We start from the raw sequence: 19308 nt of genomic DNA, 5'->3' as shown, positions 1-19308 counted from the left end.
CTTCTCTGCTCCCTCTGAAGTAAATACCCAGACCATTTCTGGGCCTTGGCCATCTTTCTGGTCGTTATCACAAAACTTCATTTCTCCAAATAGATAGATGTCCTGTGTGCCCTTGAGGCTTATCATAGAGCCCATTTATTGACTGAAGTTACCTTAAAGGTGATTTTGAGATGTTCAGTTCACATGGTAGCTCATGTGCAAGCAGCCAACAATTGCCATAACATTTGGTGTTCTACGAACATCTGGCTGTCAGCCTTGTGGATTCCTGCAAAACTTCACCAGTGACCATGTGAACCCAGCACCTGGCCACAGCTGGCTCAACAGAAGCAGATCTCATATTTATGGAAGTAATGTCCTCTACTGACTCTGCACGTATCCTGCATTTGATTATTTTATCTTTATGGAGACAAGGTCTTATGTACCCCAGGTTATCCACAGGTCAGTATGTAGCTGAGGCTGGCCTGGATTCCTGATAGGACTTCGTTCATCTCTCACATGTGGGGATCACAGGTGTGCACCCGCAAACCCAACTTCCTCTAGTTGACCTTAAAGCTTGGTTCCTGTTTACTTCAGAAAGCACTTACTTCCTGTAAGTGCAAAAACACTGTACATCCGTTTCACAGCCTCATTTGTTCCTCCAAACTGGCGATGCCCTCTGTGACTCTAGCGTGGTTAGAAGGATCAGGTTATCTCCATTTGCAGCTGGCCAAGAGATAAGAGTTGCTTAAGGTTGCAGCTAGCAAACACCAGAGCTGGTGCTCCCACACAGCTCTCTGCCTCCGAGCCCGACTGTCCACGGCTTACTACGAGAAACCCCGAACTCTTGATATTTTTGTTTATCTGGTAACTTCAAAAGTAAGTGTTTTATACTCTTATGACAAAATTTTCTGGTAAATGACAATTATGATGCTTTGTTTAACAAAAATCCATTTATTATGACACTTTTCTCATTTATTATGACAATTTCCTGAGAGGCGAAAACAGACCTTTTCTAAGAAGGCTGGCCTTTGCTTGTTTGGTAAGTTGAAGCAAAGTGAGTTTGCTACCAACCCACCCTTGCTTCCAGTAGAGGAGCTTTGCTGAGGATTTGGAAGTGTTTGTTTGCTTGCTTGCTTTTTTGAGACATGCTCTCACCTTGTAGGTCAAGCTAGCCTTGAACTCTCATCGGTCCTCTTACCTAGTGCTGGGATTGCAGGCATATACCACCATGCCTCCTCTCCTTGTTTAAATGCTTTTTAATCCCCTACTAGTATTTGTGTAGTGATGAAATTTGAGGTTTTGCATTATAAGTCATATTGTCTGAATGGTGCCTTTCAGTTCCCAATTTAATGGTGTCTGTGAGATTTTTTATTAATGCACAACTCACTTTTATTGCAATCAATGGTCGTGTACCATTACACGTCTGCATTTTATTTCTCAATTAGAGTGCATTGTATAAAAATCACCAATTGCATCAAGGCTGTTGTTATGCATTGATAAAATAAATTTCTATGGGACAAAATTAACTGGTGATCCAGATGCAGAGCTACATGCCTTTGGTTCCAGGATTTGGGAGGCAGAGGCAGGTAGTCTCTGTGAGTTCAAGTCCAGCCTGGTCTACACACTGAGTTCCAGGCTAGTCAGAACACACAGTCAGGCACTATCTTAAAAACAAAAACAAAAACAAAAACCTACTGGTAAAATTTAATAGCTTATTACTTATTTTTATTATAAACTTTAGAGTGAATTGGAGGGATGGCTCAGCTGTTGAGAACACTGGCTGTTCTTCTAGAGAGCCTGAGTTTAATTCCCAGCACCCACATGGCAGCTCACACTATCTGTAACTCCAGTTCCAGGGGATCCTAGGCCCTCTTCTGGCCTCCCTGAACACCAGACGCACACATAATACACAGACACACATGCAGGCAAGACACCAATGCACTTAAAAACCTTTTTGTAAATTAAAAATAAAAAAGTTCTAATACAAACTATTATATATAACACATTTGTTATATTTAACATATATCTTAAGTATATATTATATAATATTTTATATATTTAATTACGTGATTAATATATAAAATATATTATCTTTATATATTATATGTTTTGGGTTAATATGTTGTTTCTTTCAAGGTATTTAAAAGTAAAAAAAAAGTTAGATCAGAAACAGGAAATGAAAAAGCTGTCTAAAGAAAGAAGTGAAATAAAACTGTTTGAATTACTCATTAAATCTGACAAGAAATGAGGTGGAGCTGGAAGCCACTGATGTGGGTAGAAATAGGAGTGAATTCAACTCTGAGCCTCATCCTCACCCATCACTGAGAATTTCAATAAAAGCCAGAGAATCCTCAGTCACATTGTGGAAATACAGGTCATCTGCATGGCCTGGGTGAGAATTCCCCCTCAAGGAAGAAGTTTTGCTTAGAATACAGGTTAAAAGTCTTGGGAAACAGAATAAATAAATGGATTTCCTGACGGTGTGGTAGCAAATCTCGTAGAAACTGCGACTTTCTGTATGAGTCTTTAAAGGATTCTACATTTTTAACCATCTCTTTGATGACACCAATGGAGAAGAAATCAACTGAAAAACTAAAAAGAGTGCACAGATAAGGAGACTTTTGCACCTTTTTTTTTTTCAGGAAACATGAAGGAACTGAAATAAGACACCAACAGTTTCAAATTTCAAATCTGACTTGGAAATAATTACTTACTAATGATGTGAATCAGATCTACATAATAAGGAAATTGACATTCTATAGAAGGAAAATGGGCATTCTATATAGGGGAAGTAGGTATGTTGCTGTTATACACGTAAACAAAAATATTTCATGGATAAGATATTATCTGTCATTCTGAAGAGTAGCTCAGTAACAGTCTGGAGCCAGGCTTGCCGGGACAAGCCTGTACCAGCTATGAGGGAGGCTGTGGCGGGAGGATGTCAAGTCCAAGGCAGGACCAGGTTACAGAATGAGTGGAAGATCCCTTCGAGCCACCTGCAGAGGCCCTGTCTCAAAGTGAGTAAAGTAGGGTTGAGGATGTGGCTTCCTAGTAGAGAGCTGGCCTGGCATCAGAGCTGTGTGCATCACCAGGGCCACCAAAAAGAAAAAAAAAAAAAAAAGGAGAAGGGAGAAGAGGAGGAGGAGGAAGATGAAGAAGACCAGAAACATTGTAATAGGAATTTTCTTCACTTATGGGCATTATAGAAGATCCATTGCTTTATAGTAGAACATTAATCCAGAAAAGAAACACGAGCACTAGCTAACTCGTACATTATGGCACTACATGTACTGAATTTGTTGGCTGAAATAACTTTTAATACTATAAGAAATGCTACATCCCACTGAGGTTTGTCTCCTATGCCAGTGACACAATTAATTACCTTGCTTAAATACATTTTCATAACACAAATTTGTCTGTATATAAACATTAAAAAGTATTTCCATAGTAAAATACATAGCTAGAGAAGGATTATACAGAATTTTACCAGATGATCAGCAAAGAAGACCAAACTTAGGCTATAAGCATTTGAGGGAATAGGAACACAAGGCCAAAGACAATTATAGCAATCAGATTTCTACATAAGTTCCCAAAAGAGTCTTAGGCTGCACAGAATAATGTATCAAAACATTCTGGAGACACCAGAGAATTCTATCACTGAATTCAGAGTAGTCAAATAAAAAATTTCAAGCTCTAAGGACAGAAAAATCTACTTGAAACCACTGTGATCTTAAAAAGTCAGTGACATAGGGGTCATTCGTCTAGAAAGCATCAACATTAATAAGTATATAGAGTCTTGAGCACAAGCCAAGGCATACTAATGAAAAATGTATACCTAATAAATAAATAGGTTTTATCTGCTCTAACTTGTCAGAATATTTAAGTAAAATCTATGGCAATATACACATCATGGCTTTTGTGTTCTGGCTTTTATAGGTGTGGATTTATATTGTACTTTGTTCCGTATTAGGGATGGAGCCAGGGCCTTCCGTGTGTGTGCTAGGCAAGTGTGCTACCCTGGGCCTTAGCCTGAACTGCACACATTTTACCATAAGCAGAACTTAAATGTTGATGTACAGAATGTCCTGAAAAACATCAGGATTAAGAAACTTAGAAAAGCTGGGCACAGTGGCGCACTCCATTAATCCCAGCACTCGGGAGGCAGAGGCAGGTGGGCCTCTGTGAGTTCGAGGCCAGCTTGGCCTACAAAAGAGAGTCCAGGACAGCCAGGGCTACACAGAAAGACCTTGTCTTGAAAAACCAGGAAAAGAAAAAGAAAAAAGAAATATATATATATATATATATATATATATATATACACACATTACATATATACACACATACATACATACATACATACATACATACATACATACATACATACATACAATTTAATTGATAAAAGTGTTGTCCCTGAAATACATATTGCTCATGCTGAACAAATACCAGACTCTTGGCATTGCTGCAACTCCTCCAAGATAGAAAAAGAAAACTCATTTTAATTCTGAGTCACATGACTGTCCCTTCTACACTCCAAAAGTCAGTATCAGACCCCCCATATTGGAAGTAACACTACCCCTTTAAAAGAAAGCTTCGCTATACTTGAGAATAAATACTATGGCCTTTTCACTATTCAGGATTGCATGCATAATTTGAAAACGTATGGGAAGCATGAACTTTTGTAACCATTGGAAATATGCGATTGACCTTGAGGCGTGCAGCCAAAAGTGTGATACTGAAACACTGGTGCAGGAACCAAAGTCTGGACTGGGGAGATGGCTCAGTCAGTAAAGTGCTTGCTGCACAAGCTTGAGGTCCTGAGTTCAGATCCCCGGCACACACCTAAAACTGAGCATGGTGACCATATGTCTAATCCAACGGTAGGTAGGGTGTATGGGGACTGGAGACAGGCACATACCAAGGGGGCAGCTTCAGTAGGAGACCCTGTCTCAAGGGGATCTGGTGGAGAGTGATGGAGCAGGACACACATTCTCCCAACCTCCACCTGTACTTGGGCATGTGCCCTGGCACGAGTGTGCACAAACACCAAAAATAAGTAATTAAGTAATTGAAAAAAGTGGAGCATGTAGAGAAAGACAGCTGATGTCAACCTCCAGCTGATACACACAAACATACCAGCATGTACATACACACACATATGCATGCACAGGCATACATACTTACACCCTACACACCCACACACACACACACACACACACACACGCATGCACACACGCACTACTAAGACCTGTCAGTCACTTCTTGAATCTAATTGGCTCACACAAGTGTCACGTCTATCCACAGAACAGCACACTGGGCACAGCACCACAGCTCTTGTGGCTGCCAGCATGTGCTGAGCTGGGTAGCATCAGTCAGCAGTGGGAAATGTACTTCTGTCATCTAAAATTCAAAAGCTGCCTAGCTGTGATGCCAGCAGGGGATTCCATAGAAATAAGATGCTGGGGGGTGGGGCGGGGGGAGAGCAAACATCCAAACTGCCTCGGGAAAATTTCCTTTCCCATAGGAAGGATTTTATGGCTAAAGTTGGCTTACGATAAGTGCTTATATCCCAGGGATACACATTTTCTGTTGTTTCGGGGCTCAATAATTTCATGTATACTTCACATGGAATCAACCTACGTTCTTGTTGCACCGGCACAAGGCAGGGTGCTACTGTGCTCCACCGAATCTTTGGTGCGGGGTGTGTCTCTGTGTGTTCCTTTTTCCTCCCACTGAGCAGCCCATCCTGGCCCTGACTATGGCTGTGCCGGGGTGGGGTGGGGTGTGTGTGTGTCTGTGTGTGTGTGTGTGTGTGTGTGTGTGTGTGTGTGTGTGTGTGTGTGTGTGTGTGTGTGTTATGGGAGCGGAGGAATAATCGTTAGCAGTGAATAATTCTCTGTGAGTGGTAATTTGCATATTCTTCTTTACTTTCGCTTTGTCTGAGACAGAGCCCCACTAGGTAGCTCAGGCTAGCCTCAGACTTCCTCTTCTGTTTGGCATCCAGAGTGCTAGGGTTATATGCACTCACCATCTCACCCAGAACATCTTTTGGGGAGGCAGGAAATCTCTGTAATTAATATATCTTGAACTAAAAGGGAGACAGAAAAGGAGAAAGAGCAAGAGGTAGAGGAGAGGGGGCTGGAGAGGGAGCTCCCACGCCCACCCCCAGGGTTGTTGGTCCTCTCAGCGGCTAGAGATGAGGGAGTGGTCCTGGAACAAAGCTGACACAGGGACTGAGGAGGACAAGGGCAGAGGACTGAGCTGAGAGTTCTAGGCATACTAAAGCTGTGCTTGGTAAAGATGTCTCCTGGCAATAAAATACAGACCCAAGAATCTCTCCTTTTTGTGGCTACCGAATTCATTTATCTTGCAGCTCTGACCTTTCTAGTAATGGCTGCTGTCTTGTGGATCGCTAAAGTGACTTTGTTTAAAAAAAAAAATCTCTACTGATAGCTGATGCGCAAGGGTTAGACCATCTCTGCTTTCCCAGAATTCAATTTCTATGATGTCACTTTCATCCTGGTCACACAGCATCTGAGCCTCCTCAGTCACTTTGTGTTTAGCTCCCTTCAAAATCCAAAGCCATGTGCATTAAATGCAAAACGTACGTGCAGTGTAAAGTAAGAGAGCAAAGCCAGAGAGCATCCTTGGTGGCACCAAAGCAGCCGCAAGTCCCAGGCCCTTCAGTCCTCCACCCACAGTCTGACCTACCTCATCACCCAACAGATACTGGAGTCCATTTTTCTCTATTATTTTCTACTTGTGTCAACTCTTATGAAGTGATCCCTTGATCTCCTGGAGAACGCCGGGCCACCATCTATGCCTCACCTCACCCGAGCCCCCCTCCAGCACCTTCCGCTGCAGTGAACGTGTGAGCCTGCTCCCAGCAACTGTCCACTTGCTCCCTGTCCCGCAGTTTCAGCCTCCACTGTCATCCTCGCAGACACCACACACCCTGGGCATTCTTGTGATGCCGGCTCCGTGAGGGTCTCCATCAGATGCTGCCTTGTTTGCCTGAGTGAGGGGACCTTTTATATATGCTCATTCTTCTGACTACAGGATGGCAGGGCAGTTGAAAAATAAAATACTTTGATCTTATTTATTGGGAGTTACCAATAATATGGATGTGCACCACATGTGTGCCTGGGGCCCATGAAGGTCCGAAGAGGGCACCGATCCCTTGGAGCTGGAGCTACAGGCAGTTGGCAGCTATTGGACATGGGTGCTGGGAACTTAACTTGAGCCTTCTGTGCTCGCGTTTGCTGAGCCAGCTCCTCAGCCCCAGCGCTTTGTTCCCATAAAACCGTTTCCTCTCTTATTTTCAGCCATATAGTGGTAGACAAGGCTCTTGACTGCATTTGGGGAGGCACTGAACAGCGGGCAGGCAGCGGCTAATAGAACCACTAACAAACGGGTTTTCAGAGCCTCGTAAACAATGATTCTGTTCCTTTTCCCACCCCACCTCAGAGTCCCAGAACCAAATGGCAAAAGAGGGGTACATGGAGGATATATTCCCTGGCCTTTGTTTGTTTGTTTTTGGGTTGTCTGCCTCCCAGAGTGCTGGGATTAATCCATTTTTAATTTTTACTATGCATTTTACTTCTATTTATTTATTTACTTATTTTTGAAACGGGTTCTCTCTAGATAGCTTAGACTGTCGTGGTACCTTAAAAAACAAACAAACCTCCAAACCCGGAAGATCAGTAGTGTATTAATTTGTGACTCAGCCTAGTCGAACAAAATCACCTTTACTTGACATAAAACTCATTGAGAAGAAATAATGACTTCAGGATATTTAAATCTACCCTCTAGAGATCTGGAACAAGAAATTACAACACATTTGGGAAATTTATCTTCATGGGCCTTCTAAGTAGCCGGCAGCAGGCACATAAAGAAATGTGGGTGTGGCCAAAGTGGGGAACAGGTGTAGGGCGCACCCACGTTTGAGTCAGCCTCTGAGTCAGCCTCAGCGGAGAGGCATCCTGCTGGACTTGGTGTGCTTTGAAGAGGTACCGAGCAGTAAAGAGGGGCCGCCAGGGCCACCCAACTTTGCTGCCGCTTTAAAGAAGCAGCATGCAGGCAGGCTCAGTAAGAAGGCTGACCCTGTGCCAGGCTTCTCAGCAGATAACACGGCTCTCCCGCTGCTGGGGTTGCTCACCAGTTGCCAGATACCAGATCCCAGCTTTCCAGGACACCCCAGCAGGAATCCGTCTGGAAGCCACCTCCTGAGTGAGGAGCCCTCAGAAGCCCCCTAGTCCTGGAGGTTTCCCGCCAATAATGCAACACACAGACCACCAGGCTGTCCAGAATAGTCTACAAAACTGGAGACATGAAGAGACAGTAGGTTTTTCAGACTTGGGTTTCTTTTCTTCTTTTTCGGCCGCAGGGATTGAACCTAGGGCCTTGGGCATGCTTGGTAAGCACTCAACCACTGAGCTGTTTTCCTAATCCTCTTTTCCAGTTTCTGTTTGGATGCAGGGTCTAAGTCCCCAGCAGGCCCTGGTCTTTCCATATCTCTGTCTCAGCCTCTAGGGTAGCTGGATTACCAGCTTGCAGCACCAGGTTGTTGCTACTTATGACGTTTATTTATTGTGTGTGAGGTGAGGGGCAGCACACACCCGTGGTACAGCTCTGTGTGGAGGTCAGAGGGTAATTTGAAGCAACCGTTCTCTCCTTAATGCTATGTGGGACCAGGGAATTGAACTTGGGTCCTCGGGCTAAGCAGCAATCACTTGGACTTATTTAGCCACGTCGTAGGCCCTTCCACATTGTTTTTGTTGTTGTTTAGCGAATTCTTATTCAGAAAAACTTTTTCTAAGTCTAGTGGTAAAGAACTAGAGACCAGGGCTGGAGAGATGGCTCAGGGGTTAAGAGCACTGACTGCTCGTCCAAAGGACCCGGGTTCAATTCACAGCACCCACATGGCAGCTTACAACTGTCTTTAACTCCAAGATCTGACACCCTCACACAGACATGCACCAATGCACATAAAATTAAAAAAGAAAAAGAACTAGAGACTCAGCTCCCCAAATGTGATTCCTCCCCCAACAGTGGGACCCCAACCTTGAAGCTGCAGCACTTTGCACAGCCCTGGGCGTCAGTAAGACAAACTGTAGGTTCTCTCTTTGATCCTAGTTTCTTTCATTGTATCTAATCCACGGTGTCTCCTTTGGGATCTAGCTACAGAACAATTCTCCTCACACTGTTTTTGTCCTGGTTGAGCATGTGCACTCCGTTCCAAGCCACTGTCATCCTTTACACAGTAGGTATGGCCGTGTTGGTCTCGGTCACTGTTCCATCGCTGTGAAGAGACACCATGACCACCAAGTCAACTTATAAAAGACAGTCATTTAAGTCGGGGTAAGGGGGCTGGCTTACAGTGTCAGAGGGTGAGTCCAGACCATCATGGTGGGGAACGTGGCAGCAGGCAAGGCAGGCATGGAGCTGGAGCAGTAGCTGAGAGCTCACACCCAGATCCTCAGACGTCATCAGGCAGAGAGCGAGACCAGGCCTAGTGCAGTCTTTTGCCTTTTCCCTAAAAGTTCACTCAGAGGACACAGATTTAAGTTTTTAGGGAAAACTTAAAGCCCACCCACCAGTAACATGCCTCCTCCAACAAGGCCACACCTAATCCTTCCTAAACAGTTCACCAGCTGGGGACCAGACATTCAAATACAGAAGCCTGTGGGGGCCATTCTCCCTCAAACCACCATGATATTTAAGTTTAGTCAGACAACCCTGTGCTTCCTACACCTACTGAGGAAGAGATCTCTTGGGGCTTTCAAGAGGGAACCTCCTTTTTCTGAAATAAGGTCCCTGAGAATATGTGCCCCAATTTGTGACTAAATAAATGATGTCAGGGGCTGGAGAGATGGCTCAGAGGTTAAGAGCACTGGCTCTTCTTCCAAAGGTCCTGAGTTCAATTCCCAGCAACAGCATAGTGGCTCATAACCATCTATAATGCGATTTGGTGCCCTCTTCTGGCTTGCAGGCACACATGCAGGCAGAATACTGTGTAAATAATAAATAAATGAATAAATAAATCTTTAAAAACAAAAATACATAATGTCTGCCAAGAACTCCATTTGGAGGCTTTTCCACAAGGGAATTTGTTGAATCTAATCAGATGATTGTCTCAGCATCTTGGAATAGACATAATTTTAATTGCTCTTTTGGATGTGATTTTTTACCTGTGAGTTGATCTCCCTCCCTCCCTCCCTCCCTCCCTCCTTTCCTCCCTCATAGTAACAGGGCCTCACAATGTAACTCTAGATGGACTTGAACTTGCTATGTAGACCAGACTGGCCTCAAACTTGCAGTGGTCATCTTGTCTCTGCCTCTCCAGGGCTGCAATTTGCGCAGGTGTGCCCCACCGTGTCCCGCACACACTTACTCTTTTAGACCTGAAGAATCTGAGACTCAAAAAAATATTGGTGGTATCACAAGCCATTTTGCAATACCCTGCTTAGTCTGCATTCAAACATGTAAGCTGGTGTCAGTCACTCCATGAAGCTTGGCAGGCACACACAGGATGGCTGAATAGACAGCGTCAGGCCAGGAAACCTCCATGGTGCCTGCGCCCTCTGCTGGCGGCCATGTGCAAAATTTTTTGTGGCCAAAAAGCCAATTTCCCAGACTGCAACTGGTGGTGGTTGTAGAAATAACTCAAATTGACCGAGTTTGTGACATCGTGAGACCGGGGAGATCAGAGTTTTCTGACTTCCAGTTGCAAGAAAATAGGAGGCTTGAGAAAAGAAAAGAAAAAAAAAAGAAAACCAAGCTGTGTGGGAAAAAAAAAAAAAACGTTTCGTACCAAGTTCTCTTTTTCTGCAGTAAGTAGATGTTTTGATGAAATAGAACTTTTTTTTTCATAATTCAGTCAGAGAGGGGTGACAGTGTAAATTTTGTACCTATCAGAAATAGAGCAATGAATCTTCCTGAACGACTTATTGTGGGCAATACATAAAATACATAGATAAAATACATAGTGGGGAGGTACACAGTGAGTACCTTGGGCACATAGGGAGACCAAGTTTCGAAGAACAACCAAATTTATGTGAATATACAGTGAGAGCATTCACCACCACACCATGCCCTACCCACACTTTTTATTCTTCCAAGCCTACATTGCCTGCCATTCAGAAATGAATCTCTCCCTCTTGCCTTAGCCTCTCTGTGACCCTCTTTCAGAAAGAAGTTCTAGAACATAAGATGCTCAGAGCAGTGGTTCTCAACCTTCCTAACGCTGCGACCCTTTAATACCGTCCCTCATGTTGTAGTGACCCCCACCGTAAAATTATTTTCGCTGCCACTTCATAACTTGCAATGCTTCTACTGTTATGAATTGTAATGTAGCTATCTGACCTGCAGGATATCTGATACGTGACCCCTAAAGGGGTTGCGACCTGCTGCTATAAATCATCCAGTACAGTGTCCTGCTTAGGAACATCAGCCTTAAAATCAGGCAAGCCTGACTCTGGATCTGAGTTACAGCGCTGTGCAGGTACCACCCTGTGTCTCCTCATTTGTAAAATGGCTTTAAATATCCTCGCAGGATCAGTGTGAGGTCCAAAGAAAACGTTCTACGTCCTTTAACACAGCGTCTGAGACACGGCTATGCCCTTATCATTTTATAGTTGAGGAAATGAGGTTCTGAAAGAAATGACCTCTATGGTCAGCTGGCCAGTTAGAGCAAAACTATGTGGATCCTGGCACCCTTGCTTCGTCCCTCCTTGCCTTGTCACATGCGGCACAATGAATTTTCTTTTGTTACTAAACTCTGAGCAGAAAGAGTTTAGTTGGGACATTTTCCTAACTAGTTGTCCTGGTCATTTTGAGCTGATGCTGTGGCCATAGCCAGGGACAGGGTCCTGGAGTGTAGCTCCCTGCCACCTAGAGCCAGCTCTTACCCTACACAAGTAGTGTGCCTGACACCCGCCGACTCCCACGCAGCACTGTGCAGCCGGACCCTATCATTAGTTTATCTTCTGCAATCTGAAGCTGTAGAAAGAGATGCTAATTAGGTGGCTGCCAACAGCTTCCCCACGTTCTGGAAAGTGTCAAACCTCTGCATCCAGCCAGCCATTCCTGAAGAACTCTCGTCGCATGGCCCCTTCACAAGTCCTGGGACACTGGATGGCTGCCTACACTGTGCCCTCTCACTCTCTCACTCCAATGTTCTTCCCTCTGCCTTTCCGCAGACATCATGTCCACGTAACCACCCATATGCCGAGGGACCTTCCACACTGTCCTTAACAATGGTCCACGGTAATTATCCATTTCAGACTGGGAGGATCCAGTGAGCCACAGCCAGGATAGGCGCGGTTCCTGGTGTTTCCAGAAAGGACAGAGCCCATCAGCTCTGACAAATTGTCCCCACACGCATACCCCGTATCTTTGTCAGACCTTCCCAAGCTCAGTAGACCCTATAACAGGCAGCCAGGCTGAGCCATCTTCCTTAGAGTCAAGTAGCCATAGTAACGCCAGTCTCACTTAACATGGGCCAACCCAACACTCTATCTACATTTGATAAACAGATGAGGGAGAGGTCTCCAGATGGAGAAGGAGGGAGGGGCCAGAGATGCCGGCATCACTAGCTTAGTGGTAGCATTCAGAAAGAGCCCTGGAGTAGCAGTCAAGAGACCCAGCTCACCCTACCCCTGCCCTAACAAACTGTGCCCTTGGGGACCATTTACCTTTCAGTGACCATGTTGCCATCTTCTGTGCATTGAGGACCTGGAAGAAATCTTCCCACACAAGGTTTTTTTTGCAGGGACGAGATTGTGCCTGTGGTGTGTGTTAAGGCATTTTCACTGCTTCCATGTATTTTGTCTTGTGTACTTAACCCTCCTGAAAACGCAGGTGAGTTCTCTGAGGTGTTTGGAGGGCAACTGTGGGCAGCCACGGCAGAGCTGTGACCCGGACTGCCAGCACTCCTGCTGCGGTGAGCAGACAGGCCCCTCACTCTTGCAAGCAGTCAGAGGACGGGCCCCTAGGAAGTGAGTAAATGCTAGAGAGGTGTAGTTGCTTTGGGGTCGAGGGAAAGCTGTTTGTGTGGTTTCCTGCTCTTTTTGGATGTCTCTTCAACAGTCTGGATATCAGGAAGAGCTTCAGACCGGATTTTACTTTCTCTGGGGCTTCAGAGATAAAAAGCAAGGCCCTGGCAATTTGCCAGAACACTAGCTGACAAGAGCCCAGGTAGCCCTAACCCAGGTACCCTAAGACTTTTCTGTCCCAGCTCAGAGGCCATCAACCAGAGCCAATTGAGAAGGTTTTTCCTCCCATCAACTGCCCTTCCCCCACCTCTTGTAAGTCAGGAAAGTTGGAGAATTGACACCCACAGGAAGGGTTGGTGGTAATAAAACCACCAATCTCCAGGATCAAGAGAAAATAAATGCTGCATAAACCACTGTTTTGTGTTGATGTGGCAGCCTTGATACACCAGCATGGGCTTGCTGCAGACTGCCCCGCCATGATGCCTCGGCGCTCCCTTCTATACAGACCCCAGAACAAGATTCATCAAGTCTGAAATGAAGGAAGCTCACCCCACAAAACAATAGCCGAACCTCCCCACTTCAGGGCCTCTGGGGAGTGCTGGGTTTGCTCTGAGTAGGACAAATTGCTTTGGGAGCCTGTGCAGGACTGAAGAGAGAATAAGAAACATGGGGACAAAAGCTTAGCTAATGTCTTGAGTTACAATCCTGCTACACATGCCATTTCAGCTTCTGCCTTTTTGGGGGTCCTTGTCTTGAACCCTCATAGTAGCAGTTCAACAGGGTGGGACCCATGTTCGGGGACCTTTTGCTTCCTTAGACAATAACATGGGGTTACTTGAAGCCAGTGTTATGTGTTCAAGGACCCTGGGAGAAGCTGAGACTGCTACACACACACACACACACACACACACACACACACACACACGCACGCACACACACACACTTTGCCCTTAGCTCCCCAAGCAGAAGAAAAGGACTCAGGGCAGAGAAGGGACGTCCTTTTATACATACTATTTACTCTGGGCATGCCTATTGACTCCAGACCTTATCATTGGGTCCCCAGACTGGGCAGGGCTGATCTGGGCACCAGGAAGAGCTGGTGCCCCTGCCCTGTGCACAAGAAGAAAGGAAGGTAGAAGGGAGATCGAAGCGGAGTGAGAGAGAAGCTGCTCGTTGGACCACAATGAAACCCATCCTTGTGCTACTGTTGGTGCTCCTGGACCTGGCTCAGGCCCAAGGAGGTCTGCACAGGTGAGGCCCTGTCCCCAGTACTGAGGTCAATGGAGGCATCCCCCAACAACAGCTCAGGGCTGCCCTGGGGAGGAAAGCTAGTGAAGAAATGACGAGAAGAAATTGGGATCTCATGGGAACCCCTAGAGAATGTTTCCCAGTCTGGTGGCAGGCCTTTCCTTCCAGGGGAGGTGCCCTCCTCAGCCCAAGGGGCTCCCCTCTGTCAGCTGTGGTTTATAACACCAAGCCTTCAGATACTTTCCCAAGGGGCCCCGAGCACCATTATCCACAGAGTCTTTCCATCCCTCTAAGTCAGCTCTTTCTGGGGTCAGATGAGACCACAGCGCAATGTCCTATTCCCCATTCCCTAGAAACTCTCAAAGGGCCAGTGCCCAGGAGGAAGAACCATTTCTACTCAGAGCCCGAGTCCACGGGACAGAGGTGGTGCTGCCTCTTGCCATGCCTGGTCTCGAAGGTCCCCTCCTGGCTCTTGCCGTATTCAGGCTCTGAACTGATACATGGAAATGGGTTGGGGTGGGGGGGCATGCAGAGTTGCCCCTTGACATGGCGCTATTTCTCCAGGGTGCCCCTCAGAAGGCATCAGTCCCTCCGGAAGAAGCTACGGGCCCAAGGCCAACTCTCAGACTTCTGGAAGTCCCACAACTTGGACATGATCCAATTCACCGAGTCCTGTAGAACGGATCAGAGCACCAATGAGCCCCTCATCAATTACCTGGATGTAAGACTTCTTGGGTTGAAGTCTGGGGACATTGGGTGTAGGGAGGAAGGCTGGGTCTCCAACAGGGACCAGTGCTCCAGCAGGGACCTCAGGTGCTCCAGCGTGGATTTCTTTGTTTGGATGATTCAGATGGACAGTCCTCTAGTCTCTGTAAACTCTATAGAGCAGGCTTCCATGTGACCCATTGCACAGGGCTTTCTTCCAGAGGGAAGAGATAAGGATGACACATGCTCCAAAGGGAAAGACCCTCACTGTGCATTCTGCTGGGCACTTTACTAGCTATGTCTTTACGCAAAAAAAAAAAGTCCTTGATGTCCCACATCCCCAGTTCCCTGGTCCCTAAGATGGAGCCACTCCCGTCTCCTCTGCCTTGCTCACAAAGACGTCATGAGAAGAAGAATGGAGGCAAGTTTCTTGGGCTAGCCTCAGTTTCAGCCCTAGTGGTTCTTGCTCTGTTCCTTCTGTCCTTTGTCTCCAGTCTGGCCTCTTCCAGGCTCTGTAGATTCTAGCTTATGGTACTCCACGCTGTAGCTGCCGTCAGTCACACAACTGCCTTCTCCTCCCTCTCTCTCTCCCACGCTTTCTCTCTCTCTCTCCCTTCCCTGCAGATAGAGTACTTCGGCATTATCTCCATCGGCACCCCGCCACAGAATTTCACCGTCATCTTTGACACCGGCTCCTCCAACCTCTGGGTCCCATCTGTGTATTGTACCAGCCCAGCGTGCAGTAAGTGGGGGCCACTTCTTGGAGGCGAAGGTGATACTTTGTGGGGTGGAGAGACTTAGGGTTCCTCCACTGGTCCTCCCTGCCATACCAGCCTCCCCCTTTCCTATCTCTATTTGGTGTGGCTGAGCCAGGGAGAGAGATGAAAAAGTAACTACCAGTCAAGATAACCACTTTCATACTCACTAGGATTAATGGGGAGAAAATAAGCCACTAGAAAGGGAAATCTTTGACTTGTTGACTCACTTCCTTTGGAACACACAAAGGAATATGGGAGAAAGTTCTTTGGTCTGTACTTGGGCAGGTAGGTCTAGGTTGAGTTCTAAGGAACACTGTGCACCTGCCTCAAGGAGGCCCTGATGCCCTGGCTCCCACGGAGGTGCGGCTGGTGGGGCACGGTGGCATGGGTGTGTCCATTTGGCCAGAGGAAATGTAGGGGTTACATACAGTCCGGAAACAGAAGCTCTAAAAGAGAGAGCTTGTTCTGTGTGGGAACACATCCCAAGGACAGAAGCTCTTTGAAAAAGTTGGGTGAAAAGTTAGGAGTAATATTTCCTAGAGTGGTAATTGTTTACCCCTGAGTCCTTTGAAGGCCGGACTCTGGCCCACACTGATGGCTAAGACTGCTACTGGCGCCCAGTAAGTGGTGCTTATCTTGTGTCTGTGAATAACCAGGTTTGCCCAGGGACAAATATTTGGTCCCTGGCTGGGACACACCTGTGCCTAGAGGGAATACAGTAGCTCACTTGTAAAAGGCCACGACAGGCTTTTCAGGAAACCCCTGTCCCCCACTTACTGTGGTGAGCCGAGAGAAGCCCACTCTGTCCTCTGGGCCAGGAACGGAAGCCGTGAGCAGCATTTTTGTTTTCCAGAGAAGCACTCGGTGTTCCATCCATCCCAGTCCAGTACATACATGGAGGTAGGAAGTCCTTTCTCCATCCAGTATGGCACCGGAAGCCTGACAGGAATCATCGGCGCTGACCAAGTCTCCGTGAGTGCAATTCCTCCGTCTTTTGCTCTCTTGCCCGCGAACTAGGCGCAGGGAAGGCAGAATATGGTTCAGAGGTCTCAAGAGCACAATTTCAGACAAGGCTCCTTCTAGGACGAGGGAGCTATCCTTCCCACCCGAGATGGGACAGTGGTCAGTCTTTTCAGCATACGGAGCCCTAGAGAACGTCGTAGGGATTCCTTCAGGAAACAGAGGTGAGGGCGCAATGCCTGGGGTCCCAGCTGGATCGGCAATCCCTGAGCAGTGAGGGCATGAGAGCTGGCTGCCATCCTGAAAGAAAAAGTGAGCATGTTGGGGTTACGTCAGTAAAATAGAAACTTAGAAGGCAGGAACCAACACAGAAGAACTCAGGTGTCACAGCCCAGAGGTCTAAGAGCCGCTCCTGGAGTCACCTTTCCATGACCGGAGGTCCTGAAGGTGCCTGATTTGCGGGGACCAGAGAACCAAGGGAGTCCTGGTCCTGCCTGCATACTTTATGCAAGTGTGGAGGCCTAGGCCTTGGGAGTGATAGAGGCTGGCCCACCCCGATGAGCATTATTTCTAGTCCTAGCATGTTGCTAAGGTCAGCAGAGCTCGGCCTTCATCAACATCACTTCAAATATTTGAGCAGGGGATATATTATTAACTGAAAAGGGAGCCATTAGCAGAAAAGTCTCTTTTCATCCCTGTCCTCTCCTCTCATTAAAGCTGGAACAAATCTTTCTGAACTCTTGCCAACTGTGTGGGGTTTGAGTTCTCTACTGAGCTGGTGTACTAATAGCCTTAATCATTTTCTTTAGGCTAAGAAGTCTCCTTAAAATATATTTAAGTGGGCTGGAGAGAGATGGCTCAGTGGTTAAGAGCACTGGCTGCTCTTCCAGAGGACCTAGGTTCAAATCCTAGCACCCCTGTAGCAGTTCACAACTGTCTGTAACTGCAGCTCCAGGGAATACAACATTCTCATACAGACACACATGCAGGCAAAACACCAATGCACATAAAATAAAAAAATCACTAAAACATATATTTTTAAGTTTAAGTAAAGCCTGATGTGGTGGCACACACTTTCAATCCCAGTACTTGGGAGGCTGCAGCAGATGACTGGCCGAGTTTGAGGCCAGGCTGGCCTACATAGTTTCAGGGCAGTCATGCTCCATATTGAAACTGTGTCTCAAAAATTTTTTTTTAAATAACAGGGTCTGTCTGTGTAGCCTTGGCTGTCCTGGACTTGCTTTGTAGACCAGGCTGGCCTCGAACTCACAGTGATCCACCTGCCTCTGCCTCCCGAGTGCTGGGATTAAAGGCATGTGCCACCACCCACGGTTCAAAAATTTTTAAATTTTTTCAGTAACATCTTATCAGGAAAAACAAAGCTTTTAATGTAAAATTATATAGATAAAGCAGATGTTTCTGTTGGAATTACATGTGTATATGTAACTATAATATATGTATATGTTACAAAATAAATAACCACTTAAAAGGCTGCATTCCAAACTGATAATTGTAATAACTCTGGAAAGCAGGGGGGGGACTGGGGTCCACAGGAGGTGGGCTCTGACACCCAACTTGTCACCTCTCTGCTAGCTCCCTTGGATGGAGCAGGGAGCAGCCACGCTCACAGCAACTACAGCTGCAGCGGCCCCTCCTTTGGCACTTCTGCCTCTGCTGCAGTGTCAGCCTCTGCAGCAGTGCATGCCTTCACTGAGGATAGAGACAGAGTGGTCCCGGTCTGTCCCTCCAGGTTCCAGTTGGCATCTCTCCCACTTGGCACATATATACTTGTATATATTATAACATATACATATAATATATTTGCATAGACACATATAATTCCAACAGAAGGTTCTGCATTATCTATATAATTTTACATAAAAAAGCTTTTTTATGATAAGAAGATATTGCCAAAGCATTTTTAAAGTCCTAAGTGTACTCCCTAACTGGCATCTGTAACTGTATAAAGCCAAATATCTAAAACACGTACATATGTAGCATAGAAGTGCACAGATTAATATACTGTTAATGCAAGTCCTTAAAGGCACAATTACAGCCTGAAATGCATGTATCAGAAAAACCAGTGATCTAAGCTGTTTTGAGTAACAAACACTAAGAAAAATAAGCTACTAATAAACAGCCATAAACAAACCCACAGAAAGGGGAAGGAAAGAAATAATAAAGAGAAAGAGAAGACATCAGTGACATGGGAAGTGCACCCTGTAAATGAAATCAACACTGTCACAAATTAACTGTTTGCAAAGAGAAACCCTCTAGCAGAATGAATCCAGGAAAATAAAGGTGACATAACAACAGTAGAAATGACAAGGGACATTTATTAATGATCTTGTCATAAGATATCAAAACTTGTTTTATGTTGATGAGCTGTACAATAATTTTAAATTGATGAATATCTCAAGAAATATAGCATATAAAAATTGGTACAATAAAATAAAAACTATTAGCAGTCTTATATCTATTTAAATGTTTACCCTGCTATTAAAAAAAACCCCAAAACAACAAAAATAAACTCCTCACAAAGGAAACTCCAGACCCATCTTCCGGAGAATTAATAATTACTTCATAACTCATCTTACAAAAATAGAACAACTTTAATAACAAAACGTGAAAAGGTTATTAAAACCACTAGAACTTGCCAAACA

The 19308-nt window shown here is 45.7% G+C and overlaps 1 protein-coding gene across 2 annotated transcripts in view; it reads left to right on the top strand.

Annotated features, from left to right (window-relative positions):
- Positions 1–621: 621 nt before the first annotated feature.
- Positions 622–19308, top strand: part of CTSE (cathepsin E) — a 29121-nt gene continuing 10434 nt past the window's right edge. The window contains exons 1-6 of one of the 2 annotated variants that reach the window (XM_084784964.1): positions 622–855; positions 975–1018; positions 14038–14225; positions 14787–14943; positions 15552–15669; positions 16539–16657. In XM_084784964.1, coding sequence (XP_084641090.1) covers positions 14158–14225; positions 14787–14943; positions 15552–15669; positions 16539–16657 — 462 coding nt within the window. In that variant the 5' untranslated portion in view covers positions 622–855; positions 975–1018; positions 14038–14157. The remainder of the gene's footprint in view (positions 856–974; positions 1019–14037; positions 14226–14786; positions 14944–15551; positions 15670–16538; positions 16658–19308) is intronic. The other variant, XM_084784965.1, reaches the window with a different exon arrangement.

Source organism: Acomys minous (assembly GCF_964271855.1).
Source record: "Acomys minous genome assembly, chromosome: 1".
NCBI classification, from domain to species: domain Eukaryota; kingdom Metazoa; phylum Chordata; class Mammalia; order Rodentia; family Muridae; genus Acomys; species Acomys minous.
Note: the sequence above shows the minus strand (reverse complement) of the source record. Positions and strands in the feature narration are given on the sequence as shown.